Here is an 18,395-nt window from a genome sequence, read left to right on the forward strand (position 1 = left end):
GGAAACAGCTCAGCTCTTAATAGATTTAATGTTTTTAAATTGACATTTACACTGTGCTTTATTGCTAATGAGTAAGTACATACAAAATATGTCTTGTTTGGGCTCTATAACAAATCTATAAATTACTATATTTTTAGAATACATACAAATAAATACAATAAATCAATATTACAGAAATGTATCAATAGGTGCCCTTATATTTTCCCCAATTTCTGCATGTCTGGGTTGCCTGTGTTTGTCCTCTGCTGGCCGTAGTAATTGATGCTGTATGTGTTTATGTTCTGCAGAGCAGGAACCTGCTGAAACACAGCAAGTATGCTGAGTCAGGCCTGATTGTTTTTAATCTTTTCCTGTTTAAATATGTAAATAAAGAAATATTATGGCTAGACATCACACACAAAAAGCATTATCAGATTTCAGATGTTTTACTAATTTGGACCCAAAAATACATGAACATATGTCTAGGACTATTACTGTATTTGTCAAAATGTATACAGTATTTGTGTTAATGTACTAGCTGATATTTTATGTGTTTCAGTAAGCACAAAGCCAATCATTATTACTTTTTCTCCTTTCATCGATCTTGAAGTCTATCTGGGTCATCGTTCAGGTGTTTGCAAATCCACTCCCAAAATTTGCAGCACTTCTCACTATAGCTTTTTGGTAAAATGATGATGAATATAATGTCCTGGGACCTTATATGAGCAAGATGATACAGGCAAAATAAACTAAATATGGTTGGGAAGTTTAAAAAGATTATCTTCTAAATGTAAGGGAACCATTACTGCTGGTGTTGGGACTTTATGGCCGTGCTGCTGGAGGAGCGACTGACTGACGACTGAGGAACCACGCATGCAGCCTGGCCGTGGGCCATGGAGCCACATGGAAGTGAAAAATCTACTGCGCCACAGCGGAGAGACAGGCCAACCTTTCAGGAGCTTGTGACGACTCAGTCTCCTAAAATGGAGGCTTGGGCATTTCAAAATGTAAAAGCAGCATGACTGTTAAATCAGACAAAAACCTAGTGTTGCGTGCCTGAAGAGAGTCACTTTCAACGAGGACCACTGGCAGAAAATTTGGAAATTTTAACGTCAAAGACAACACTTGCTTTAACGCTGCAGTGTGTTGCAAAATGATTCCCCGACCCCATCGATTCTGAAACTAGAAATAATCAATTTCAGGGTCAAACTGTCATCACCGAAACTTCATCAACATACATACAACATCACCGAAATCAGTGCACACAGATAGGTAATGATAAGTAACCATTAGACATTCATACAAGTGGAAAAATAAGTTGCTAAAGTGTATAAACAACCAGTGGTTGCAGTGCAGTGAGGGGGAACTACCACTGTAGCTACGGAGACGAATATCCAACATCTGTGAAACTTCACCACGGTACACATGTCTGCATGGTGGTGTTGTGTTTTCTTCCTGGCGGGACTCGAGTGGCAACCACCTTGGGGGCGCAATACCACATGCACACCATGCATGGCCCAGAGTTACAAACATTACGTGGCAACCGAGTCGGACGATTTTATCCAATCTTCTACATACTCTAGATCAGCAGCTGATACCTTGTTAATACAGTAAACCTCGGATATATCGGATTCAATTGTTCCCACTGGTTTTGTCCGATATAAGCGAAATCCGTTATATGCGTATACCGGAAAATGTCCGTTTTACGCATATATCGGATGTATATCCGGTATATGCGTAAATCGGATTTTATCCGTTATAAAATGGCACTTCCTTGACTATGTTTCCAATGTACCTGGACTGGGCAATGAAAAGAGACGTAAGGTAATGAGAATTTAACTTTATTGGACTCTGAGCATAACAAATTGTTAATTAAGCTAGGCCCTGTTACGCCTGTCAGGCCTACGTTATTTCCAATAGTGAAATTAAGATCTCATTCACTGCTGTGCTAGTATTATTGACGTCACTCACTTTTATATTTGTCCTAAATCTGGAGCCAGGAGAAAGACAATAGCCAGTGACATCAACAAGATTAGCATAATGATGCGGCCATCCGATATACGTATGCGAGGGAAATTTAATGGAAATGCATTGGAACGGGACTGGAGATTTTGTCCGCAATAGGCAAAATCCGTTATCAAAAATCCGATATATGCAATGAATTTTTATTGAAAATGCATTACAGAAAAATCGGTTCTTTTTTATCTGTCTGTTGTGAGCGAATTTCCGATATATCCGAGTCCGATATATCCGAGGTTTACTGTACTACAATCACAATTATTTCATATTGCATATGCTCATGGATTTCAGTTTTTCGGCATTCTTAACAGTCACGCAAGTGTAACAATGCTGAACATTAGTTATTTGTTGTGAGCTATTTGACAAAGTTTAGCTACTAACTTTAGATACCTATGTAAACGTCGGTGTAAACAATAAAGCTGTGAGTGACAATTAAATTTTCATGCAGTTTAGTCATTTAAACCACTGCTGGTAACATCTACTCTATTTGGATTGAGTTGCTTACAGTCCCTTTAACTTTGCCAATAAATGATTTTGTGTGACATCATCCTTGAATAAGTGCGGCAAAAGGACAAAGCAAAACAGCATCTGGAATTTAGCCTTTGATTCTCGCTGAGCTCAGGACTTGCAAACATTTGCTAATCCCTCACATAAAGTCACAAATGTATGTGAAATTGAACAACTTTAATTAAAAATACAATAATAATTTGTAGTTGTTTCTGGAGGAAAGTTGAATAGCGTCAGCCTAGACCAGGGGTCTCAAACTCAATTTACTTGGGGACCACTGGAGCTAGGGTCTGGGTGAGACTGGGCCGCATCAGGTTTTCAAAAAAAAAAAAAAAAACGCATTTATTAAAAACAGAAAAATGAATAAACTTTGCTTTGGTTTCGATTTTCTACAAGAAAAGCTCTGATAAAACATTCCACTGTTCTCAAATATCTTACTTTTTATTTTTCTACACAAAATAAGATGAAAAATAAATAAACAAATCAAGAATAAAGGAAATCAATCAATCAGTAATAAATAAATATAATCATAATAATAAAATGGCAAATAATAAAAACTTAAGCAACCACACATAGTTGGTGGGTAGACAAATTATTTTTTTCAGATTAAAATGAACAAAGCATTATTAGAGCCCTGTAGACATGACAAAACACGACTATAGTCACATTTATACTCTTTTTATTTACAACATATTGCGCAACTGCAGGGTCTTGAGACACATGTTAACTCGCAAACTAGAGAGCTAGCGACCTAAACGGTAGCCTTCATGTTATTTCCTTTAAACTTAAGTAGCCCAAAACTTACCACTTCCACACGGATAGGGAGGATAACTATTAACAGTTATTTAACCTTTAACATGAACATGAATCAAACGTAATAATTTTTTCTGGGTACATGATACCATACAGCATCCATATCAAACTTGCGCGGGCCGCACTAACATTAAACTTTCATATCAAGGCGGGGGCCTCAAACTAGTGTCCTGCGGGCCACATTTGGTCTGCGGGCCGCGTGTTTCTGACCCCTGGCCTAGACTATACCATCTCACAGAAATAAGACAAATGCTCAGAGAGTTTTCCAAATATTATACCACTCTTTGTTTTTTCTTTCAAGGATTTTGCCTAATATTCAAAGTACCCCCCACCCCCCCACACACATAGCAAACTATGTTCTCATAACATGTGAGTAATAAAGTGTATTGCTTTTTCTCCACTTCAACCATTAACTATATCTAATTATGTAATTATTTCTTGTGCAAAGATCTCGCCTGTTGCTATTTTGATAAAATAGCAATTTCAATTTAACGGTTCCTCCCTGGCAAAGGACATATAACAAAAATAACCCCAGCTGTACGCCATCTGGTCAAACGCATACATATAATTCTAACCCGGCAGATTTATCCCACTTTGGAGGTGACGTTGAGCACTCTTTTTTGTGATTTTTGTGTGATTTGTTGACATATTTTTACATAAATGGCTTATTTTGTTTGGCACACTTTCCATTAAATCCTTGATTGGTAAATTAGCACGTAGCACACTTGTAATACTTCACTTAAACGGTGACCCGTTAGCAGAGTAATACAAGTGTTTATATTTATTGAATTAGCCGTGGACATTAACTACACTTTCAGTCCACTTAGAGCAATATAACCAAAAGAAGTGTATTAAGAACTCGCTTAATCGCCTATGACACAACTTAAATAGTTTTAGAATAAGAAGTAGATAGAAATACTTTGACTAAAATAAACTAGAGTTAGCTAAGTTTGCTATACGTCGTAAGCACAAGGCGACTAGCAACATCTACTAAATGTTGTATTTTTTTTAAAACTGCGTTTGGCAAACACTAGAAAAGCGTGCTGAAACTTTAAAAATTATACTCAAATGAGCTGAATGGCGCGCTTGCAAGATTTCCACCATTTTCCAGTAAGTTACAGTGGCTGCTTTGCTGTACTGGAAATGTGCAATAACTTGAGGGGGGGAAAACTCACCCGTGGATATTTCTTCAGTCTTCTCACTTTTAGCTGCGTGGCTCAGACACTCCAAAATGGCAGACAAAAGTCCTACCAATACCTCGAATGCACACGACGGCTTCCAGCGGCGCACGAAAGTTGTACAAAGTCCTTGTTTTTTCACTTCTCCCTGTTTCCTTTCCCGTTCATAACTCCCTGCACCCCTGCACAGCCATTTTCCAGCACAGCGCGGCGCAGGGAGGGAGGGAGGGGGCCGCGTGGGAACGCTGACGAGAACGGAAAGAGCCGAAGCAGGCCGGAATAGTACGAAGCCTCAACTCCAAAGGCTCTGTTTGATGTCAAATTGTAATCCTTCACCACCTTAGACCCACTTTTATTCTGGTCACATTTAAAAGTAAAAAGGGACAATTACAAGAAGGTTTGTAAAATAAAATGTATTTATTTGGTTTAAGATTGATACCAAAAATATTTATATGCCCCTCCCCCCAACAAGTGAGAAACACAATCCTTGACATGAAACTAAAATAAAGTAAAACTACTAACCCATTTTAAAGATACTGCTAAAATTAAAACTAAAGTAGTTCATAATTGCATTGTTCCAAATATTGTTATGGATGTTTAATTACTATTAAATCTGAAATCTTTTCCGATTCTATGGTTATTGTCACCCTTTGTGAAAACTGTTACAGCTAATTTGAAACCTTAAACACACACAGACAAAAGACCTCCAAGTTTCGACTTGAAACTTTTGGCTGAACTACAACTTGAGGTGCCATTGTAGTAGAAATATAAACATAAGTACAAAGTTAGTTGCATTGTAAGAAAAAAGTAGCTTGCAAGGGTAAAAAAGTTGCAACCTTGGCAAAACATATATGTATAAATAAATCAGATGCACATGAAATACATTAAAAAATGCAAACTAATCACCACTAATGTGAAAGTGGATGTGTTCATATTAATATTAGTTATAATTAATATTAAAACCTGATGCATCGTGGGTTACAGATGACACATTTTGACACGTTTCACATTTGGACTTAATTGTCTTTTTTTGTGAGTATTTTATTTCAAGCACTGTTAAGACATTAAAAAAACAACATACATTGGCACGCCAGTCCAAACCAGATACCCACATAGTAGGAACTTCACAAGGGCCAGTCAGGGGAATGAGTGGGGAACAACACCATAATCACACAAGAGTGGAGCCAATGAATGACAGCTCTGTATCAACGTGGGAGTGTATCACACACACACAGTGTTCAACAAAAAGTACGCTTTAGATAATGCTGCATTTGGGTGTGAGGTGCTAAACGGCGTTGTGCAGCTTCTTCTGTGATGTACTTTCATTTATATGACAAATTAAATGTACATTAAAAAAAAGAAAAAGTGATTATACAAGTTAAGGTATGGGTGATATCATACGGCTTAACAAGAGTACAACATGAGATTAAATCCTCAAAGCAAAATATACAGTATTTGACTCCAAATTGCATAAAAAAAAATCCCAAATCCAATTTTCCTTCTGTATAAAAGGAATACTTCCACGAGTTGAATAAAATCCTGCAAACAGGCAAAAAGAAGGTGGGAATATTGTGCTGGAATGTAAAGCATGCACAATCCTTTGAGGTTGATTTTAACAGGAGATTAAGAACCTGCCGTTTAGATGCGCTAAACTTATTTTGGAGCTCCACTCGCCTTACAAGGTCACTTTCAAAAACACCATGAACAGCTGTTAAGGTCCATTGTTGTTTATACAATATACATCAACAGCGTAGGTTAGTAGTACTGCAACAAGACTGTTTGCTTATGGAAAATATACACACACAAAAAGAGACTACCTCTGGTCTCTCCTTCTGGCAGGGTTTAACTGTCATTCCCTCACATTCATTTTTAATAACTTAACAAACTCACACACATATTTGTAGTAAAATGTAAACATTCATTCATATTACACAACAGCAAAGGAAATTTGCATGGATTTTTTTTTTGTTTCCACTGTACAGTTGTTGTTTTTTTCCAACCCAAGTCGAGAGAAATCGTCCTGAAATGTGTTACAAGGCTACAAGACTTGTGCGAACACACCAAACTGACTGGAGATGAACCGGCGACTGACACGACAGGTAGTTTAAGGTGCTGTGAGACATTACCAGCAGCACAGTGCAATAATGCTCAAGCACAGCAGGGAGAGCGTCAGTGCGAAAACGCTTGCCAACACGCATGCATTATGTACACGGGAACCTGTCTTATATGTGAGGTTTCTATGGCTAACCTTGCTTTGGCACCGATGTTTGCTTCCAAGTGTGATCATGTTACAGTGAGGCTCTCACTTAGCAGTCATGGTCACCGCCGCAATCAGGGAAGCAGCGCAGTGTGATTTTAAAACTTCTATACTGCAGTACATGCCTAAACCAACTCAAATGTTGAACTCTGCTCTTGTCAGCACCTACCACCGTAAACGCATCCAAGGTAGCAACCAAAAACCATGTGAGTATATATAAATAACCATTTAAAACAAAGGATATTTTCTTTGTGTTGACAGTGTTGAAGGATGCATTATATTACTGAGAAACGTTGATCTTCAAAGCTTGCGATGATGGGATTTTGATCACAGTTGTCAGGTGGCGTGGTAGTCCGGTGTTATTCTATTTTCTTCGCCAGGTGATTACCTAAAACTTCTCTTTAATCCTGTGACTTGGCTTTCTGCTGTGCCGCCGTATCTTGTGACGCTTTTCCTGCAGGCTTCAGATTGGAGTCCGACCGGGCCGAGCTGACCCAGGACGCCTTGAACACCTTGGGTTGAGTCACAGGTAGCTGGGTGGGGCTGGATGTCACCTCTCTCTCGTCCAGATCGTCAAAACTAACTTCCTGCACGGCCTCTTGTTTCTTGAAGGAGTCCCGGCGCTCTGACAGAGCCAGCTTCCTCATCACGACCACCTCTTTGGAGTGATGGTTACCGCCACGGTGTTGTGGTGAGGACGAGCGATGGTGCTCGTTGCCTCCTCCGGTAAGGTCCTGGTGGCCTCTTTGCCCCCCTACGTACAGTCCCTGGCGGCCGTGTTCACCAACACATACAAACCCAGAAGTACTGTCTTCCTCCACGTCCTCACCCTCAGACAGCGGCATCTCCATGGTATGGCGACGGGTGCTGTAGGCTTTCCTATCACTGTGGTACCCGCCTGTTGCTTTATCCCCAGTCAGCCTCTCTGCTGACTGCACCCTTTTGAGGAGCGGTGAGCGTGGCGGCTCCGCACTGCGAGGCCGCACAGAATGGCGGGCGACAGTGGGAGGGGACAGTGTTTTACCATGAAAACCCTGCAGGGACTTGGGATGGCTGGGAAGGCAGGAGGGAGAGCACTGAGGAGACAGAGGCTGTGGAGGTGGGATGCAGGCCAGCGGGGATGGAGGGATGCTGCTGGTGGACTTGCAGCGACCGGCCTTGGTGTAGCGGCCTAGGACGTGAAGGGAGCTGGGACGGGCCTGAGGTACTGGTGAGTTAGGGGAGCTGGAGCAGGGAGAGGAACTTGAATCTGGAAGGACAGAGGAAGATGTAAGCCTTTCGGTATATAGGTCAGAAAAGTCATTAAGACTCCAAAGACAATAATACTCAGTTATGTAAGACTGCACGGCATCAGACAGCCCTAATATTTTGGTAAGATGATCATTATTGGCAAGTCACAAAGGCAATGAAATAAATCATACAAAACGGTGGAACTTTCATTTCAGCTGTTGTGCTTCCCGAAGTATAACACTCATTGTGCACCAAATGCATTTTGCTGCACCCAAAACATCAACAAAACATGCACATGATGTAATCATAACCAGCGTAGCTCGCACACAATGTAACTAAAATTGGACCGCGGCAGACTTGTGCAAATGAGCTGACCTCTGCCTTGACACACAATATGAATTTCTGAATATTTGCCTGCCATTTCTCTGGTTTTTCATCAAAATTCAGACAATAACGAAAGTAAACACTGATTCAAAATCCGAAACATGGTGAACTGTCCAGTATAGGTGTTACAGTCAGGATTTTCTCATCTATTTTTTCCTAATCAATACAAATTTTATATTATGCTTCCACAGAAAGTGAAGTTTAAAGTAGACTCCATCCACTAGCTCTGTGTGCAAGATACGTCACCATTTTGGAGCATGTTTGTGACAATTTATGGTAAGTATAATGCATTTATACTAAGGATCGACCGCCAATATTTGCGTTTTTTCCTTGTATCAGTATCGGCCGATACACACGTGGGTTCGCCGATGTATTTTTCCACCCCATGATTTACAGTCAGGCATCCACGAGGGCAGCTTTGTGTTGAGGACCCCGCAACACACATAGTCGTGGTACCCCGCCCCCACTGTTGAATCACATCAAGGGCGCGTTTTAGTAAGTAATAGAGTTAGCTTGCTTCTAACACTTTACTAAGCCCATCACATTTCACTGGGTGATCGCTAGGCATAACAGTTTAAGTCATGGTGTGACAACAAGAAAGCCCAAAAACATCACATACCAACACAACAGACCAATAAAAGCACTCTCACTAGTTGAGCAGAACAAGAATGAACAACTATGCAACTTTAAATGCGGGTCGTGTTGTGTGTGTGCGCTCTCTCCGAGCACACACACACACACACAGAAGGAATTGGAGCAGCCGTGTCTGCTTATGAGAGGTCTTTATCGTGCACAACACCAACTTTAATGATGAGAGAAATGTTTTATATATCTTAATAAATTGTGTCAGTGTGATGTGTTTGTGTGTGAGGAGGCGGGGGGTCGGGGGGGGGGGGGGGCGCGTCACACTGGAGCAGTCATCACATTTATTCCTTTTAAAGTTGATAATGTCGTTTAAATGTGTGTTTAAGAAAGCTGAATCCTACTGTGTTCAGTGTTTACATTTCAATAAATATTTCTTTAAACATGAGACCTGGAATTATAGGTTATCACATGGTTTGTCTGGTATCAGGCCAGGTATCATGCCCCCAAGTGTCAGTATCAGATCTGATACTGGCATGCAGGGGCATGATACTGGGCCTGATACCAGACAAACCATGTGATGATCTTATTATCACATACTATTTAATCATGAGCTTATTATCACGTACTATTTAATCAAAAGACCATTTTGTTTCCAGAAAATGTTCAGTTTATTACATGTATTATATCTAAACTGTGTAAACACAATAATTGCAAAAATATTTCAACAATAATATTTTATCAACAGTCTTATCTTATCAATGTCTGACAATTAAAGTTCCATTAATCAAGTTTGGGTTTTTTGGTGACTGGAGAAGCACAAGCAATATTTATAGTTACAGTGACAAAACAAACGCTGTGTGTTCACGCTTGTGCGCTGTTCTCTGATTGGTCGTTTCACAGGCACGATACCAGAGCAGCGCGCTCTGAGTGGGCAGCTACGGGGGCTGATACTGGACATGGTTAAACTCTATATTTTATCAGTATCACTGCCCTGGGCTTTGACACAGTATCATTTCGGCCTTTTGCCGTATCATTCACGGGCGGTTTCTAGGGTACAGGGCCAATTAATACTGTAGTATGTGATAATATTTGTTATCATGGTCATTTTTTCATGTAAATTGAGGGATCAAAAGCAGTATCGGCCACAAATGTCGGCCGAAGCAAAATCGGCCATCGGCTGAGGGTGATGGAAAAAAATCGGTATCAGCCCCAAAAAAAACATATCGGTCGATCCCTAATTTATAGTGAAACATGTAGATATAGCAATATATAATGAAGTGACATTTTGTTTTAGTATGTAAATTGGTTATCTTTGCGGCATTCTTTCTCACCTCCGGAGTGGTCAGGAGCAGGGGAGCGGCACGGTGTTGAGGGGCCAGGAGAGAGAGACTGTGTGGGGGAGCCAGAGAGACTGTCGCTGGATGACTGGTGGAATCCGGACGAAAAGCTACGACTGCTCTGCATGGGCTGCGGAGGCGTATGTTTAGACAGCTTCTTCAAGATGCTACGGCGCCGGCTGCAGAGCAAAAAAAACAGACATTTTTATTGTGTGGGATAATGAACAATCTGTGAAATACTTTAAAAAAATACTATGTTCCTGTACCTGTCCTGTCCATCTCTCCTCTTGCTCTTTTTGCTGCGTCGAGCCATCTTGGCCTTATGGCTCGTCTTTCTGGCAGGGCCCACCTTGATGGAAGTGTTCTCTAAAGCGGTGGTCTGCAGGGTTACGCGGTTGCCACTCTGTTGAATAAACTTGCATTTCAGTCGACAACTCTGAGTTTGAGCAGGGCAGGAAGTGTCCACGGACACTAGAAAATGCCCAATAGTATTGAAGTCTCCGCTCATACCTTAAGCAGAAGCTCTACCACCTCAGTGTGGACGAGGCCCTGCACAGATTCTCCGTTGACATGAGTGATGAGGTCACCAGCTCTCAAACCTGCCTCGTGTGCCGGGCTGCCCTCCTCCACGCACTTAACATACACATGAGTGGAAACAGTCATCTCAGCTATGCTATTGTAATTAAACGGTATTGTTGATGACTCTTATGCAAGTCACAATGGCCGTTAAACTAAACAAAAACCAGAACTGACTTGAGTTTGACCTCAGCATAATTACTGTTTCTCAAGTCCCTGCGTACTTTCCACCACGGTTCCCCAAGAGATAGACACATACCCAGACCATGTGGTGAACCGTGTAGACGTCGCTGTCTCCCATGTAGACTCTGATTGCTCGCAAAGCGAAGCCAAACCTCTTCCCAGAGCTGTGGATGACCACTGGAGGCCTGAGGCAGCTGATGTTGATGGAAAGATCCCGGCTAGGAGACGAGTCTCGAGATGAGGGGTTGGACGATAATGATAAAGACGACTTGGGGCTGGAAGGAGGTCCCACAGAGTCATCTGAATGGGAAGAATGATCAGAGAGGTCATGAGCGGGAGACATTCTGGACAGTATGCACCCGAGCTGTTTAGTTATGATGATTATTGAAAAGACTACAAAACCGTGTATGATATGGGGTTTGTTTTTGTGTTGCAAGCCCAAGAAATCATGGCAAAGTTTTAATTTAAGTGATGAGTTCCAGAAAAACGTTCGACATTTACTATATTTAAAAATACCCAAAAAGTCCATAAAATACCCCCCCCTGTAGGATATAGTTTGCAAAGCTGCCATTGTAGTTATTGTCGTAATTGCCTAGCAACGGGCTGTAGAGGGCACTGTAAACATTTTAATCATAATGTACTTGTGTCATTTCATGAAGTGTGCTTATTCAGCCTCCATTCTGCATGTGCGAGGTGTAAAGCATTGTCCAAATGGTGTCTAGTGGTGTACGTAGTATCTGTGTACCTGGGGTAATGATGAGGGATAGGCCGGACACTGAGGCAGACTTGGGGACTTTTCCAGCTGGAGGTCTGTTTTTGTCTGGGGTCTCCAATTGGTGGGCAATCCGTCTGGACGCGCCTCTGCGGAATGATGGTCGGGTGCCGGTGCTGTTGCTGCGGAGACGAATGCGCCGCAAGTTGGAGACCATACCTTCTAAAAACACAAAACAGAGTGAGGAGGCAGTTCAGGAGTGCTAAACAACAACAGTGGACCGCTTCTCTCGGCGTACCTTCCTCCTCGGCAGAGATGGCAAAGCGAGGCATGATGTCGAGGCTCTGGGTACTGTTCAATACCAGCGGGCTAGCACTGCGCTCTGACTGGGAGGAACTGGATGAAGCACGAGGACGCAAACTGCGGGAAAAAACGGATAAACAAGTAAAAGTTGCTTTTATTATACATTTTGAGAAAAACAATAAATGGTAGAAAAAAGTATTCACATTTAACTTAGTTTGTAATTTATTTCCAAATGACCAGCTCTGGTTTCATGCAGTCGTGGTTCCGTTTGGTAACATTCATTTTCAAAACACGGCCCCTGTGGTCATGAATCATCATTTTAATGTTCTAAAGCACCAAAACATTTAAGGAAAAGAGCCGTCAGTTATTCCTATCGGAACAGTTTGTGCCACATAAAAAAATGCATAACCACTGGGACGGCACCCACTGGTATGTGAACTAAAGTTTTAAAGGCTAAAGTTTGGCATTTCGGCTGTCGCCGTCCTGATTTTTTGCAGATGGAGGTGACCATATTTGGATGCGAGGGTGGAGCTCTTGTTGTCCTGGCTTGCCAGTGTGGTACTTGTCATAAAGCAGTCATTCACTAAAGCGTATCATGCACACCCAGTTATACCATTAGCCTTTAGAATTGTGCAAAAAAAGACAATTTCTGTAAGACAACACCTATTCAACTAATACAATAATTTTGGGCTTAGCTGTACTCTATTTACTATATATTCAGCAGTGCAAGAACCAAAAATGTCCCAAATCCTTCTGAAGGATCTCACCTCCCCCTGAGTCCATCTGTTCTGTCTCCACTAGCCAGATGTTTGTGTCCGTCACCAGGGGAAAAGGCTCCTCTGCTCTCCCATCGCTCGTCCTTCTCTTCACTGTGGCTTCTCTCTGAAGATGAAAAGCTCTGATTGGATGGAGTGGAGGTGGACAGGTGCTCGGTACTGCTGTACACCTGAAGCATTGGAAGGTAATGCATGGCGTATTGCACGCGTTATTAGAAAGTAACACTTGTGAGGTGAGATGGTGGCTCTGTGAACGGTGACAGAATGCATACCTTGCTGAAGCGATGTGCCACTGAGGAGAACTGGCGCAGTTCGAGAGAGGATTCATCGTCGTTAGTTTCATCATCTTCATCAGAGCCTAGATGAGAGTAACGCTCCGTTCGTGCTGTAGGGAACACGATCATCATGTTTTTAAAAATTGTGTGTCTTATCTTGGCTACAATAAAAGGCCACTCCCCAATGTGCTGTTTAACTGTATTTGAGGTGGTATGGGGTGCCTCAAAAACCGGATACACTGCTCCAGAGCATCCCAAGCATCCTCGCCATGTTCAAAATACACAGCCACCACGGGCCACTCCAGCTACAGAACGGGTGCATTTCACTGTGGCATTTTGAATGCACAGGGATACCGTGACGAAAGCCTGGGGCCCAATGTTGTATTATTCATCCATCAGCATCACCTCATGTTTCAGCATGATAATGCACGGCCCCATGTTGTAAGGATCTGTACTAGGGATGCCTCGAGCCACATTTTTTTATCCGATCCTCAAAAATACACCGGATCGGCCCCTGAAATGTTAAACATTGAGCATGTTTGGGATGCTCTGGATTGGTGTATGGTGGTCACAGCAGATACTGGTTTTCGAACCTCTCCAATAATCATACTCTCAGTATCTTGATATGCCACACGTGAGGTGGAAATTTTATTTATTTATCACTAACACAGAGCAAGTGTTGCATTAAGAGTTTTGTAGAGTGTCGGTACGGTATTTCATAAGTGAGTACTCGCCTCACATTTCAACAACCATTTCATTCCCTCATTGCACCACAGCTCCCCAATGCTGGCTGCATTCATGCAGCACCCAATCGCCTGTGTGTCTGCACTTTTGTCTTGTGCTGACTTTGAAGGCATAAAAAATGTATATTTGTCATAAAACTATTTGCAGAAGCAGTCCGTGAGGCAGCAGTCCGCCTTCCCATGGAGCCCACCACCACAGCTTCAAAATGTTTCATTTCCACATCATAAAATGGCTCCTGGAATGTGAGGGGTACCCTCACCGTTGTGAGCTACTGTATGTATTGATAAATTCGCCTACTGTCAAAATAACTGGTGTCATCCTCAGTCTCCAGTTGTGGTATGAACTCGGCTTTCTGTCTCAGGAGCCCATTCCAGTCAAGTCCCAGGAAGAACATGTGCACCTTCACCTCCGTAGTTCCACCTGAACACCACAAATGAACGTTGAACTGACCTGCTATGACTACAAATGTTTCCTTTTATTATAAACAAAAGACAAATAGTCGACTCCAGTTTGTGTAACAAAGAGTCAATTATTCACTGCTGCCACCTACCTGTTCCCAGGCGCTCCAGTGGGCTCTGACGAAGTAGTCTGGTGATCAGGTCTTGGGCATCAGCAGGCAGCGCGTCCTCTCCATCAGGCCAGATGATGTCATCTGAACAAAGAAGCACACAAGAGTGACTCACTGCAGGGATTCCAATGACGTGAGGACTGTGACTAATGACTAAGAAAAGTATGTGGCATTGATGAGCCAACAACAAAAAGTCTTTTACCGTTGACCACTTGGCCAAAGAGCTGTTCAGGTGTGTCCCCAAAGAAAGGCACACAGCCCACAAGGAACTCATAAAGAATGATGCCCATAGCCCACCAGTCTACAGGCTTCCCATAGCCCTGTCGCAGGATCACCTCTGGGGCGATGTACTCTGGAGTACCACACACCTGAGCAGGAGGTGAAGTGAGGTGGTGGTTAATTATTAGTCATCAAAAGTATACACAAGACAAAGCGACAACATTACCTGCTTGTCAATGAACTCTCTTGTGTCCTTCTCAATGTGGCCTTCATACAGATTAGTCGTCATGTTCATGAGGCCAATCTTTGACAGGCCAAAGTCAGTCAGCTTTATGTGCCCCATGGAGGTGATTAGCAAACTAGAAAGGAAGGCAAAAGAAAATATTTCATACTACATCAATGTCTGACTTTAAAAAGATGACACATTAAGATGGTACAAGCGTTAAAGTGGCTGCTGAGACAGATAAATGGCGAGTATACAGTTTATAATACTATATCTTTATGAGAATGTTGAGGCTCACTTGTCAGGTTTGAGGTCTCGATGTACAATGCCATAGTTGTGAAGGTACTCTAAAGCCAAGACGGTTTCTGCAAAATACATGCGGGCCATGTCCACAGGCAGAGGACCAATGTTTTTCAACAGATTGGCACAATCCCCACCTTTAAACAAAGATGACGACAGGAAAGACACGTACCAATGAGAGTGAGTTAAAGTGCGATTAAAGGTTCCACGGCATACCATAATGTCTACGTACAAGTATGTTACATATGCACTCTACCTTCCACATACTCCATGACCATGCAGAGGTGCCGTCGTGTTTCAAACGAGCAAAACATGGAAACCACAAAGGGGTTTTCAGCAAAGGTGAGTATGTCTCGCTCTACGAACACCTGCTGGATCTGGTTTCTTAAAATCAGGTTCTGCCGGTTGATCTTCTTCATGGCAAAGCGTTGTCGGGTTTCTTTGTGACGGACAAGAAATACAGCTCTGCAAAGCGACGCAGAGGAGTGCGCGGGGAAGAGGAGAGGGGAAGGGGTGTGAAAGAAAGACGACCAATTAAGATTTTAAACGAAATAGCTGAATGCAAATGAAGTAGTCAGTCCTACTCACCCGTAGGCGCCATTGCTAATGAGCTTGATAGTCTCGAAGTCACTCTCCAGTGGTTTCCTACGAGGAGGGGTGCATACTGCACGGCTCTGAATCACGGCCGACACAGAACAGAAAATAACAGGAAACAATCTGTGTGACTTGTGATAAGCGTTTATATATGGAATGGCTGCAATCATGTGGGACATTTATACATTAGCCTGTACCTGTATTGGCGTTGCCTCGCCAGACTCATCAGACTCCCTGCTGGCAGACCTGTGGCTTGGGCTTGTTTGCTCAAGCTGGACCATCTCTGAAACCGCACAACACACACCAGATGGAACATCACACACTGAAATACCCAAACTAGACAATAACACCCAATTAAATAAACGTAATAAGTCCCATCCTCAAATATAAGTTAGGCCACTATGTAACTTAAATGGTTAATGTGCAAACCATAAAACCACAAAATCCCCAGTGAGGCTCCACCCAAGGAGCTTTATTGTATCAAACATCCCAGTCTCAGGAAATGATCTAACTCGGATGACAAATGCTTTTAAAGTCAATGCAAAACTTCAAGCAAAATGACAGAATTGGCAAGATACCTTCAAGAGGATCTCTGGTGAGGCCGAGCTGACTGACGATGTATCTGGGAATATCAGTCTTAATCCCCTGGCCCACTTTGGCTTGGCCTTCTGCGGCCTCCAAACGCTGGTAGAACTCCTCTGGATCAAACTCCTGGAAAAAAACAAAGTTGTTCTCTCCCTTCATTGGACTTGCCAGCGTTCATCTAAAGCAGAGGGGTGCCTACTAAGTTGATCTCCATCTTCCAGCCGAGAGTGAAGGTAGAGTGGGTCAATCACATGTATCACCCACATCATAAACATGACTTTGTAGATGTCACATGACATCAGTCAGCTGACATTAAGCTCCCTTCCTGATTCACTATTGGGCCGTTTTACTGCCATAGTCAATTGAATTGTGAGTTACTCGATATCAAGTATTTTCCTTGCCTGTAAACTTTGCAACTGTGAAATACTAATCATTAGTGTTTATCAGTTAGATTTTATGTCCTGAAAACCAAATTAAGCACTGTATCAATTTTTACATTGATCATTGTATACCTACCATTTGTCAAATAAGAACAACCTTCAAACACAATCTTTTCCATCAGACAGTCAACAGTTATTATCATGAGTACAGTATGTCATCATCACCCTTGTTTCAAGTATTTAGTGTAATGCTTATTGGCTCAAGCAGCCTCACCAGACATTCCAGGAGCCTGGCAGGCCTAGAGATGATGATGAGGATCTTCTTCACCAGTTTTGTTATGATGGCGACTTCTTCGCTCTCGGAGCGCTCGTAAGCCTGATGGGAGAAAACAACAAATCATCACCTTCCATCATCCGTTCTTGGGATTTGTGGCGGGTATTTCTTTTAAATTGTTTGCATCAATCAGTACGCCTGCTTTGCCTTGACAGTTTCATAAATAATAGAAAAGGCTGGTAAAAGCACTCATCCATCACAGGGTACAGTTGGGTTTAGCTCGCCACCGCACAGTTTGGGATACCATGATGTGGTTTTTATACCTGTGGTGTGTAGGCAAGGTGGTGGGAGCTGTGTCAGCTACATACATTTTGTGACATCAACAAACAAAGAACGATATCATAATAACATTAAGGAAACAATGGCGGTCGTCCATCCTTTTAAGTTCTTTCTTGTATGCAGTTTGTGTTCCTCATAAGTGTAATTCTCTGTCGTCCAATCAACACAAAGCAGTGTCTAGCTCCACCCTCTAAGTACCTTTCATCCACACCTGATACCCCCCCCCCAAGGGTATGCTAAATAGGGTTAATCAGGTATCCTTTCACAACTTTGGACAATAGAAATGCAAATGATAACCTGTATTTCTTGATGGAAACACGGCTTAAATCAGAATTAAGGTTATCCAAGGAAGTGTGGATGTTGTTTTGTATTCATAAACACAGTGATGGGTGACAACACAACCTTAAAGGTTGTGTGTATCCCGTGCTCACGATTCACGGTGCAAGAATAGAAAATCTTTGCAAGCCGATGGTGTGCAGGTCAGTGCCAGCAAAGCCTTCTCTGCTTGCCTAAACACAGAGACACTGACCTACTGACCTACTGTACATTAACAACTTAAAATATTGTTGTTCGTAGCACGTCTCATGGCTGCACTGCTTCCGGTAGTCCTTGTGTGTGTTACATTTTTTTTTTGGTCCAATCCGAGTTCAGCTTCTTTGTGTTGCGAACGTCAGTGTGATCTACCCAAGGCCTTCATAATCACACATGCTGGCCCATTTCACTTTAAAACTATTGGTAAAGAGACCTCGTATGCTGGCCTACAATAACATGGGCATTTTCCATCCTCCGATTAGTTCATCACGATGTCTGACTGAGGAGGAGAAACATCTCTGGTAAGGAATGTATTTTATTTGAAAGTCTTAACTTTTTGTGTCTAAATATGAATTTTGAACATCTCCAATTGACGTTGTAGTGTAGATATTTTGGTGCTTTGCACGGGTGGGGGGAGCGGGGGCATTTGAATCCCAGCCAGGATGAATGCCAATGTACGGCAATGTACATCATTATTATGCCTCTCATAGTGTCTGCCAAGTTAAATCCTGGCCTGTTAAGTC

At 42.3% G+C, this 18,395-nt stretch overlaps 2 protein-coding genes across 5 annotated transcripts in view; both read right to left on the reverse strand.

Annotated features, from left to right (window-relative positions):
* The window catches only part of LOC131125484 (phosphatidylinositol 3-kinase regulatory subunit gamma-like), a 39,941-nt gene extending 35,249 nt beyond the window's left edge, over positions 1-4,692 (reverse strand). For both annotated transcript variants that reach the window (XM_058067088.1, XM_058067089.1), the window contains exon 1: positions 4,494-4,692. The gene's annotated coding sequence lies outside the window, so the exon portion shown is untranslated. The remainder of the gene's footprint in view (positions 1-4,493) is intronic.
* A 2,331-nt stretch (positions 4,693-7,023) lies between these two features.
* Positions 7,024-18,395, reverse strand: part of LOC131125544 (microtubule-associated serine/threonine-protein kinase 3-like) — a 31,194-nt gene continuing 19,822 nt past the window's right edge. For 2 of the 3 annotated variants that reach the window (XM_058067190.1, XM_058067189.1), the window contains 19 exons: positions 17,002-17,103; positions 16,341-16,473; positions 15,960-16,045; positions 15,757-15,842; positions 15,425-15,633; positions 15,167-15,305; positions 14,872-15,004; positions 14,629-14,794; positions 14,409-14,510; positions 14,156-14,278; positions 13,112-13,224; positions 12,831-13,009; positions 12,059-12,180; positions 11,794-11,979; positions 11,125-11,348; positions 10,800-10,922; positions 10,556-10,692; positions 10,284-10,468; positions 7,024-8,002 (listed from right to left, as the gene is read on the reverse strand). In XM_058067190.1, the coding sequence (XP_057923173.1) occupies positions 7,155-8,002; positions 10,284-10,468; positions 10,556-10,692; positions 10,800-10,922; positions 11,125-11,348; positions 11,794-11,979; positions 12,059-12,180; positions 12,831-13,009; positions 13,112-13,224; positions 14,156-14,278; positions 14,409-14,510; positions 14,629-14,794; positions 14,872-15,004; positions 15,167-15,305; positions 15,425-15,633; positions 15,757-15,842; positions 15,960-16,045; positions 16,341-16,473; positions 17,002-17,103 (3,396 nt within the window). In that variant the 3' untranslated portion in view covers positions 7,024-7,154. Of the gene's footprint in view, positions 8,003-10,283; positions 10,469-10,555; positions 10,693-10,799; positions 10,923-11,124; positions 11,349-11,793; positions 11,983-12,058; positions 12,181-12,830; positions 13,010-13,111; positions 13,225-14,155; positions 14,279-14,408; positions 14,511-14,628; positions 14,795-14,871; positions 15,005-15,166; positions 15,306-15,424; positions 15,634-15,756; positions 15,843-15,959; positions 16,046-16,340; positions 16,474-17,001; positions 17,104-18,395 lie in introns of all 3 variants that reach the window. The other variant, XM_058067188.1, reaches the window with a different exon arrangement.

This window comes from Doryrhamphus excisus, chromosome 3 (assembly GCF_030265055.1).
Source record: "Doryrhamphus excisus isolate RoL2022-K1 chromosome 3, RoL_Dexc_1.0, whole genome shotgun sequence".
Classification (NCBI taxonomy): domain Eukaryota; kingdom Metazoa; phylum Chordata; class Actinopteri; order Syngnathiformes; family Syngnathidae; genus Doryrhamphus; species Doryrhamphus excisus.